General features: G+C 40.5%; 1 protein-coding gene across 4 annotated transcripts in view; it reads left to right on the top strand.

Annotated features, from left to right (window-relative positions):
• Nucleotides 1-1,058: 1,058 nt before the first annotated feature.
• The window catches only part of arhgap17b (Rho GTPase activating protein 17b), a 26,110-nt gene continuing 16,167 nt past the window's right edge, over nucleotides 1,059-11,001 (top strand). The window contains exons 1-3 of one of the 4 annotated variants that reach the window (XM_008416798.3): nucleotides 1,060-1,261; nucleotides 1,429-1,508; nucleotides 5,084-5,123. In XM_008416798.3, the coding sequence (XP_008415020.1) occupies nucleotides 1,456-1,508; nucleotides 5,084-5,123 (93 nt within the window). In that variant the 5' untranslated portion in view covers nucleotides 1,060-1,261; nucleotides 1,429-1,455. Of the gene's footprint in view, nucleotides 1,509-5,083; nucleotides 5,124-11,001 lie in introns of all 4 variants that reach the window. The other 3 variants (XM_008416799.3, XM_008416797.3, XM_008416800.3) reach the window with 3 other exon arrangements.

The following is an 11,001-nucleotide window of genomic DNA, read 5'->3' as shown; positions in this document are numbered from 1 at the left end:
GTTTGTGTCTGAGAGATTTTTTGGAGGTCAGTTTGTAATTTATCATTCATGGAGATATGTTTATATTGTCATCTTGGATTAGTAGACAGAGCAAAGGCTGAGCTGATTTTCAGCAGCTTTGAAAAGAAACATTGTGTTCTTGAAAAATTGTGATAAATCTTAAAGTGTATGTTTCTGACTTAAAGTATTTATTTAAGCTGATTGGAGACGAAGGTAAGGTTCATAGAAATCAATACACCTTCAAGCAGGACAATGACTCTGAACATAGAATCTGAGCTTAAAGAAAATGCTTCAAATAAAATCATTTTGATTTAAAACCCGGTTGAGAATCTGCAGCAGGATTCTCAACTTGCCACAAGTTGAAAAAAAATTACGCTTTTCAAGAAAAACGTACATTTATTTTACATTTACGTTCCCAGAAACTCTCAATCCAGCTTTTCAGAATGACTGATTAGTAATTTAACTACAACTTGGCTTCCTGAGAATGGAGAGCTGTTGGCTAGAAGCTGTCATTACACGCAGTATCCACAAGGTGGCAGCAGTTCACTCTAAAAATAACAACAACAAAAAACAGCTGTTGATTTGAACGGGTTGTGCAAATATCCGGGGAAAAAATGCATCTTCTTATTCAGAAAATAATAGCGGGAGAGACTTTTGGGCATCATAAGCATGGAAGAAGTAGCTGCAGGTAAGATATGGAGCAAAAACCCAGATACTAAGAAAACCCATTCACATAAGTTGCTTGAGGTCACTATGATTTCTGCTCAGTTGTTCAAAACGATCACAAATAGAAGCTGCAAAATAAACCCGATCAGACACAAAAGAATTAAAAGAGACTTTAGACGCGCAACGAAGAGGCTCCAAACAGCCCCAGCTGTAAAATTCCCAGCTGAGCCACCATTTTAGCCCTGCTCATGTGTTTTTCTATTATTATTATTATTATTGCAAGAAGATTTATTCAGCAAGAAGTCTGATTAGCAGTGACAACAGAGCAACAGAGTGAGACCAATGGCTTGTTCTTGCAGAGGTGTCACATGTCACCAGGGGGCCATGCGGCTTGCTTACAGTCGGGAAGTAGAGGCACTTCCTCCTTCCTACCTCTCCTTGTTCCGAAACTCCGTCTGTTGAAACGGATCTTTTCAATGGGGAGCCAGGAGCCTGTCAAAGCTCCGCAACACTGACTTCATTTGAAGGAGGGGAGGTTAGACCCAAAGCGGCGGCGAATGTCAGCCGGATCGGTTCTGAAAGCCTCTCAACTCTAGTGCGTAAAAAAGAAGAAAAAAAAAAAAAAAGTGACCGGAGTGAAAATAACAATGGCTGCAACGTAGCGCAACTTTTGGATCCAGGGGTGGATGATCAAGATTCGGACTCAGTCGGTGCTGCTGGTTGGTGACTTTTTTTTTTTTTTTTCTTTCTTCTCGGAACTAGAAGGAGACTTGAAGGAGGACTTTCAGCATGAAGAAGCAGTTCAATCGCATGAAGCAGCTGGCCAACCAGACTGTTGGAAGGTGAGTGTCGGATCTGGTGGCATATGCTGCGCTTTAAAGTGGCAGACGGTTAATAATGTTAGATGTGGTTAGTTTGGGTCTTCTGTTGTCAGCTCGTATGCTAGTTGTTGTGGGCGGCGTCGGAAGGACTCGGACGTGATTTTAGGGAAGGGGAAAAGTTAATATACTCGTTGAAAAACATGTTTTATGTAGTTTTGTTTGTCGTCGACAAGCCGTGTAAAACGGTTTTAATAACTGGAGGCGTTTAACTCTTAAAAAAGAAAAAGAAATCCCCGAAAAGTAAAAGTTGAACGCTTCCTCAAGGTTCGCATCTTATATTTTAATTCAGAATTTTACCATTTTTGAAATTATCTTATGTTTACTGCTAAACTGGAAACAATCTTTCTGAATATTTTAGCTTGAACAGAATGACTAGGGGGCAGACCTAACCTAATCTAATGTACGCGGTATGTAACAGTGTTTCTGAATGGGACATGGGCGTCTCCAAAACCTTTTCCAATGGGCGACGCAATGGGGGCCAATAATAATCCTGTGGTGGCACACCCAAACTGTGTTTTTAATGTATGCAGCTGTGGCAATAGGTCCAATTAAAAACAATTGGGCTGATATAGTCTGTAGTAGTTTATAAGTTCATGTTTTTATGTACTCGTTTTCTCTTGTCTGTGACTTTAAAACTCAGCAACTCTCCGATTTTTTTTTTTAAAACCAAAAATATGTCAACCTGATATCATTAGATGGTGAGGCCAGGAGTTGTTGACAGACATTCAAGACTGGAACTATAATAAGAAAGTGTATAGGGGGGGTGGGAATAGATAAATTAGTATTTTCACATCATTTATTTTTGTTTCTTTCTTAAATCCACTCATAAAGAAATATAACATGTACAAATGTCTGACATGAAGGGTGGGCATGCTTTAATTCTGAATTATGACTCAAAGACATAAAATACTTCATGTGGGCAGACACATTCATATTTTCACTTTTTTAAATGGATAATTTTATTTATATTGGAAATTTTTTAATATTATATTCAATATACTATAAGAAAGCGATGTAGTTATTTTGGCCTCTAATAAAATAACACTAAAAGCTTCACGATCAACTGCCTACAGTGTTAATACTGTTAATACTAGACTAAGGCCTAACTTTTTGATTTACCAGGATTAGTTCTGAGAACTAAAACAATATATATATATATATATATATATATATATATATATATATATATATATATATATATATGTCCCAGATGTAGATTTTGTACTCTCCTAGAGTGGAATTTCTTCAGATGTGGTTTAGGACTCATTTCCTGATGGCACAGCTGATTAGACTACCCAACCCCGGCCTCTGCCCTCTTCGCTGTCCCTATGGGGCGACCTCGCCTTGTCCTCCGTCAGCCACATCTGAGCCAGTGTTTCCACCTATTACTGTACACCGCTGAATAAATCTGTGGTTCCTCTCCATGCACGAGCTTCCTCAGAACGACTTGTCCATCACTCCGAGGGGCTTGGCCATGGGTTCCTTCCAGTCGTTGCTCCACACACGTTGTGCAACGGCAGTAAAAGTCAACTAAGCCCCACTCAGATGTTGCTTTATTGAGAAGCAAAACTGTTGCGAGCACACGCCCTCCCTGGATTATGGTCCTGGGAAGGGTTAACCCTGCTGGAAATGCTTAGAAAGTACAAGTGCAAACTAAAAAAAAAAAAAAAAAAAATCATAAATAGCTTAGGTTCTTATGCTTAATTAAAACCACAACCAGCTGGTTCTGATATAATCCTTTTGAAATTGAATTGAAAGTTGGTTCTAATGCACAACAAGCCACGGCTATACGAGTCTGCATGAGGTCTGACGAACACATAAACAACAACACAGCTGGCCTTTGCAGATAGTGTGTGGTCGGCGGAGCCGGTCGGGACAGTTTGCAGTGGGCAGCACGCTGACGGGATTTTGTGTGGAGTAAGCATTCCCAGCGTCGAGGACCCGGGTGGGGGGGGGGACGCTGGCTCAAACAAAGAAAGTCTCTTTTCTTTCCATAAAGGAGGAAACCAGCTGGATTTGAATTCGATTAACAGGAGGAGGCGGTTGAATCACCAGAGCTCAAACACAGCAGTGTTGACAAACAGCTTTGACCGAGTTATTTTAATAAAATCAGAGGCTGCAAAGTGACTCAGGAATGTGGTTGGACTTATATTTTCTTCACTGCATTTGCTCAGCGCGGCTTCGCGATATCGGTACGTTGCGCGTGACGTCTTCATGCGCAGCGCGCGCCCCCCACGCAGAGCCTCTGTCTGAAGGAGTCTATTCTTAGAACGGTAGCTGCTGCCCGGCTCTTAAGCCGGATCAATGCTAATTCAGTATTGATAAGAATCATGAGGTTGTTTTTGTAGCTTATTCCTTTAGAGGTTCGCCTCTGCAGTCTGATGTGATAATGTGATAAGAACGGAAACTGAAGTTCTTCTGTTGGGATGTCGTGTTACTGTCCAGCAAACCAGTCGGTAATTAGGAAGTGAAACAAAAATAAAGGTTTTGTTTTGCAGATATGCAGATTTAGATTTAGATTTACTCTGACATCCCTAAAATTTAAATCAAATGTAATATAATTCCCAGCTATTCTTTGACAAAATGGATTTTTTTTTAAAAATCTCTGACTGCAGTAATAGGTAGTCTTGCTTTTCCTTTTTTAATTTTATGAACAGTGAGGGCATCTGAGGCCCCGAGTGAGGTAAGCCTTTACTGTATGCAGAGGGTGGAACATAAGGATCATATTCTAAGAAGCTCATAACAGCATTGTGTAATACCTCACGTCTGAGCAGGAGATGGTTAATTGATCCATGCGAGGTTTAGATTCACGGCGCGCGCTCAGACTGCTGCGGAGGCGGACGAGATCTACGGGGAGTTTTGTGTGGAGACACAACAAGCAGCACATTTGTTAGATATCGATTGGAAACGATGCAGGTTAACAAAAAAACACGTTGGGCTTTTTTCCGCCTGCAAACTCCAGGTGCTCTAGCAGGCATTCTGGCATCCCGTCAACATTTCCTTGAAGCTTTTAGAGCGATGACATGACGTTGTTTACACCCGGAGTGTGTCGCAAAAAAGCGTGCTGTGTGTCTGACATCAACAAGCCTCATGGCAATTCTCACCCTCCTGCATACATGCATGCACACATCGGGCCCCTGTTGCCACAACAAACAGGGTGCCGATGAGTCAAGAAGTGTGCTTTTCAGACTGGGTGGAGGAATCTGACAGGTTCAGTTTGGCCTCTGGTGCAAACTCGTGGAGCCCCGCTGTACAAATGATGCGCGTCAATTTAAAGCTCACATGCTCTCTGACAGGTTTTATAGCTTAATACCAGGTTTCTATTCGCTGCAGGCGTTTGTAACAACCTGCTCAAAGAGGAGCTGGGTTTGCTGACCTGCTTTAGTAAACCCCAACCAGTGTGGTTGAAACAACATTGGATTGTTCTCAAAAAATGGCAATGAATGCAATGTTTACGTACACAAACACATGCAAATACTCCGGTCAGCTTCACCGGCTCTCGGATAAATCTTCTGATCTGTGTTTTTCCTCCACAGAGCTGAAAAAACAGAAGTCCTGAGAGATGACCTCCTTCAGGTAAATATCACGTCTTCAAGTGTATCTGCTGTAACGGCTCTATCTGTGATTTTATTTGTTGTTTTATTATTTTCCGTTGGCTTATTTTGCATTTCTTCACTTGCTTTATTATTTCCTTTCTTGTTTTATTCTTTGCAGGCTAGCTAGTAAATTTTTTTTTATTTTATAAAGATTTTTATGACTAAAATATATTATTATGAATAATATTTTCGTGACAGGCTACTTTATATAAGTGAAATGTAAATGTAATTGTTGCAGCCTTAGCAGGAAGAGCGGAAGCCTTTAGTTTTTTTCTTTTATGTGGCTGTAATTCAACATTCATCTGTATTAAAAAGCGATCTGGTCTGAGCTACGTGTTACGTCAGCTTTCGTTGAACTAATCTGCATGTATAAAGACTTTTTTTTTTGGTGGGGCACATTTTCTGGAGAGGAAAAAAAACTGCAGAAGTTTCGAGTGTAGCGTTCCCATCTAAGACTCTGTTAAAGCCATCATGCCTTTGCTGCTTGTTGAAGCCAAACTTCCCTCTGGGCTTTGAACAGCTTGTGTTTAAACATTTCAGCAAAGTTTAAATCACCAGCGGTTGTGTGCGGTCGTACATTCGGTAACGCTACACCGGCACAAGGTCAGCGCTTCAAGAGAAATGCCTCACTGCTTCAACGGCGAAGTCAGTTTCATGTTTAGGAAATCAAAGTGGATGCACGCTGCTGGGTGTGTGTGTGTGTGTGTGTGTGTGTGTGTGTGTGTGTGTGTGTGTTGTTGTTGGGGGATGGGAACCCTTTGGCTTGTGAAACGGTGAGATCATCTTTGGGAAAAAAAAAATGTGGGAATAAATACAGCGGAAATGAAGAAAAGCAGCGCAGAAAGGTTAATCAGTGCAGAGTAAATCTTCAACAACCCTCATTCAGCCTCAGAAGTTAAGGCTTTATGACCAACAGCGGTGAACTCTGAACCGTATGCGGTTCACACCCAGTAACTCCCAACACAAACTGGTGCTAAACATAAATATTTCCACTTAAATAGTACTGTGATCTCGAGCTAAATATATTTGTTATTTTCGTAAGAGAACAGACCCAGCCGTCCCACCGAATGCTCTTTCCCGTCTTTGGCGAGTTTTGTGCTGCGTTAGACATTCCTTAATCTCCGGCTCTCGGTGAGGAATGTTATTGTCAGGAGGTCAGCATTGTTAAAGTAGCTCGGACGTCTTTTGGCAGCTCCGGCTTCTGACAGGATTTCTTTTGAAATGGCAAAAACGCGTCATGCACAGATCGTCTGTTAAAGTTTCAGGTCTTTGTGACCTAAGCAGACCAGACCTTGGTGGATTACTTGCAGACTTGTTCCACCTTTAATGTGACACAAGTGCTGGATAATTTCTTCAAAATTCAGAAACATAACAGTTGTAATGAAACATGAACAAATATGTTGGGATATATTTTCTCTCTGGTCCGGCACAAGTTCTCCAAATCTTTTTAATTGTGAATGCATTTTTTCTTGTTTTGTTTCGTTTCTGGTCTGTAAGGATTTAGTTTCATTCTTCCGTGGATTTGGATATATGCTTGGACTTGCTCTGATACTAACAAATAAACTCCCTCTTCATCGTCAGGCCGAGGGTGCTCCAACCCAATAGAATTGAACTCCACAGCATGATACAGCCACCGCCATGTTTCAGTGTGGAATACTTGTCTTGCAGTTGGAAATTTGTGGGTTCCCTTGGAGAAGGCAGTTGGCGCACAGTTTCCATCTTATCTCCACATCGATGTATAAATGTGAGGGTGTTTTTATGTGGGGTTTGTTGAAAGACACTCTAGTGCTTTGAGCAGACAGTATGACTGCTAAATTTGGGCATTGGCATCTAGGAATATGCCTGAGCCATAAGGAAAGAAGAAATCCACTGATGAAATAATTTATTAACTTCATATCTTTGGGCAATTATTGCTGCTTAGCCGAGATCACATGACCCCAGCTCATAGCTCTGCCCCCCAACCCCCCACCAGGCTGGTGCAGTAGGCAATAAGCATGATGGGAGCATCACTTCATGTACCTTTCTTCTTACCCTGATTTGCCAATTACTTTGTATTGGCATTTCTAAACTCATCAGACCAGAAAACCTTCTACCATTACTCCAGAGTTCAATCTTTATGCTCCGTATCAAATTGCAGCCTTTTTTTTTTCCAATTACTTTCGCTCATCAGTAGTTTGCTTGAGGCTACACAGCTGTTTAAATCCCAGTCCCTTCCCTTCATATTGTGTGTGTGTGTGTGTGTGTGTGTGTGTGGAACCATTGAACATACTCTTGTAACTATTGAACATACTAATCACCGATCACAATCATTCATGGTTTTGTTCCGACCACAAATTTTCCACAAGTATGATGGTTTCCCACAATTCTTCCAGTTTTTATTAATTCATTAAATAGCCTGTAATACAATATTTGTTGTTTTTTCCCCCTTGATGCATGGCAATGATTGAACAGGATTTGTCTTAACATATGGTTAGTTTCGGAAATAAGATACTACTCAGTGCATTTCTAAGACTTGATTTTTTTTTTTTACCTGCTGAAACAGCCAAGAATCTTTAGGATAGTTACTACACAGACGATTATTTGCTTAGTTGAAACCAGATTGTAACTTCTGCTTTGCAAAGGTAGAGAAACCGCTTTGCCATTGGACACATGCCAGGATCTTTCCGCTAGAATGACGAAAGAAAATCAAAATGTTTCTTAGCAAGGTATTAGCTTAACTTTATGCAACTAGGTAATTGCATTTTTTATGTTTCACATTTCCTTCTCTAATTGCGCAGCTTTCAGTCAAGTTGTGAGTCACTATCAGAAAAACGGGCAACATTAGATCTTTGCACTTCTGCTGGCTACTGATTTGCATGTGGCTAATAGTCGGTTGTTACGTCTGCAATGATCTGAGTAAAGTGTGCGGCTTACACACATGCAAGCGTAAATCAACACTGTTGTTTAATCGCTCTGCCTGGAAAAGTTTTTCTTCCATCTTCCAAGTGTGAGACCAGAAGGGATAATTTTTCCTAACCCACTTCCCACAATCTCCTGCATCTCCCTCCCCCTTTTCTACAAACAGTCCAATATGAAACTCGACTCTGTTATTTCCATGCTGTCACAGTACTCTCTTCTCTTGCATTTTCCACAATGTTTTGCATTGGGTAAGACATTTCTCTTGTTTGGACTCGTCCTGCCTCAGTGGGAGAGTCTGGGAGGCTGTCAGACTGGATTGTATCCTTGCTTGCCTGATCCCAAAGTGAAGGGCATCGAGTTGGAACTGGTTCCAGAAGTCAGTATTTGAATATAACTGAAGATGAGATATCCAAATGGGGTGTTGGATCTAGTCTACTGAGCTCATATTTAATGTTTACATGGTAAGCGAGTATTGCATTGGGTCAGTCGGTGAGAGAAACTTTTGGTGATCACACTTTTGGTGTGATCAAAAGTGCACGATCGTACACCAAAAGTGTACATCTTGTACGGTGTTGGTGGTGTATGATGTAGGTTTAAACAGCTTCCACATGTTTAAACCTACATAATAGATGTTATTGTTCTCACAGGTGAATTCAAACCACAATACTCTATGTTGTGGTTCAGTATAGTTCTTCTTTTTCACTGATCATCACAAATGAACAAACGTTGCAAAATAGAGGATGGACATTCTGCATTGTTACGTCACATCGAATAAACGTGGGCAAGAAATTGACTTTTTACTTTCCAAAATGCAGATATAATCATAAGATAAGCTACACTCTATGACTTAATTGATTGTTTAACAAATTGTGGCAGAAATAACTGAAAGTAGTTTATTTTTGTTAGAGCTTGTCCATTGCTTTATTTGTCGCATGAAATTGGCATCACTCTTTACCGTGGTGCTTCATTTAATGTAGGTTTGTTACACACACAGCTCCCTGGGGCATTTCAATCAAACTGAGGTCTGGACTTTGACTGGACCATTGAAACACCTTGGCTGTGTTTTTATTGTCCTTCCGTTGTATATTCGTTGCTGTGCTTTGCATCATTTTCCCGTTGAAGGTTCAAATCTTGAGGACATAGGTTCTCATGTATGACTATAGAATACTTGCTCAACTAGGTGACTGCAACCTACACAGTTCCTGGGGATGCAAAACAGCCCACATCACTACACCACCACCACCACCACACTTTAATCTTGGCCTGGTAGGTAATAGGTTTTTATTTAGACATCACACTGTGTGTGTGTGTGTGTGTGTGTGTGCGCGTGTGTGTGTGTGTGAGATTCAGCTTCTCTATTGATTCAATCAATCCAAACAATATTTTCTACAGACGTCTTGTTTTTTTGTTTTATTTTTCCATCTTGAACTTTTCAAACTTACGTTTTGCTGCTGCCATATTTGTTTTAGCAAGTAGAAGCTTTCTCACGCACTCGCTAATTGTACAGTTAGTCGCTAATTGTACAGTTAGTTTTGTCAATATGCTAGGTGAGGTCTCCAAAATATCTGGCATAGATCTAGGTGTTGTTGTTGTTGTCATGCCTCTGAGCATCGGATGGCCTGACTTTGAGGATGATCACTCCAGGAAGATTAGCAGCTAACAGTCTTTCTCTCTGTTGAATGGGTGGACTTCAGAGAGAGGTCTATCCATCCCTCTCTATTCAAACCTTTCTGGATTTTTTTGAGAAACAATTGCTTCTCTAAACTGATTGCTGATGTCTTTCCAGCACACCTGAACAAAGTCCAAATCAATAAAAGTCTTGCCATTACAGAGGTGGTCTCATTTGCTGATGAAGCAGTTACAGAGAAACAACCTGCCGTATTTCACATCAACTCTTTGTTGTATCTAGACCAAGTCGATTCTCAGTGTTAAGATTTCCTCTCTCAAATTAGAGTGGCTTTCACCCTAATTATATAACCACTTGACAGTTTGAATTTAAAACTGCTGGAGATCTGACCACGGTCTAGTAAAGCCAGTTTGGGTTTGCATAAAACTGATGTCTTTGCGCCTAACGGCGTCATTAGAGAGTTCTGGCAAACAGAGTTGGAATTCCAAAATTACTTAAAGATGCTGTTTGAGGCAACTTCCACTGCACACATCATCCATTGCCAGCTGATAGGCATGCGATCTATAGATTAACTTTAAACCTGTCTTTCAACAAGCAAAAAAAAAAAAAAAATGGGTGCACATTTTTATTTAATGAATATTTTTCTTGTTTTCACATGTACAGTTCTTGCTTAAATCTCTGCTCTCACACTAAAAAAAATCTTCCCTGTTTACAAATATGCTCTAATTCCCCTAGAAAATGTTTCTGTGTTCAGCAAGTATCTTCTGCTCCTATGCGAGTCATGCTTTAACTTTGTATATAGGAATGAAACCATCACTCATTTACGTTCTGCACCTGCAGATTATCTACGCTCCCTTATGGAGGACAATTGTGTCATGGTAACAATTCCAGTTATAAGACAGAGTTAGTGACATCACTATCTCATTTTCACCACAGAGTCATCCGTCAATATGTAGGACAGAGCTGAGAGTGTGTGCAATCAGAGGAAGAGAAGCAGGAAACATTTTTACAAGAAGCATTGCATCCGAGTGCAAGAATATTTTTAGCGATAAGCAGATCAACATTTCAAGCAAGCAAGACATTTTTTAAGTGTGTGCATACATCTTTTTTTGGAAATCCAACTGTTTTATTAAGTTAGCGAGATTTTTCAGGGGTACAGTGATGTTAGTCACCAACTCTTATTCTGGGGTCAAAAGAATCTAATTCAAACTTCGTCTCTGTTCCGGGACAGAAGAAAATTCTGTGCAGTCCTGCACAAAGCACATAAAATAGTCTCCCTATTCTCTGCACCAAGCAAAGGGTGCTAGTCCCCTTTTGACTGCTCATGACTGAA

The sequence above is a fragment of the Poecilia reticulata genome, chromosome 8 (genome assembly GCF_904066995.2).
Source record: "Poecilia reticulata chromosome 8, P_reticulata-male-v2, whole genome shotgun sequence".
NCBI classification, from domain to species: Eukaryota; Metazoa; Chordata; class Actinopteri; order Cyprinodontiformes; family Poeciliidae; genus Poecilia; species Poecilia reticulata.
Note: the sequence above shows the minus strand (reverse complement) of the source record. Positions and strands in the feature narration are given on the sequence as shown.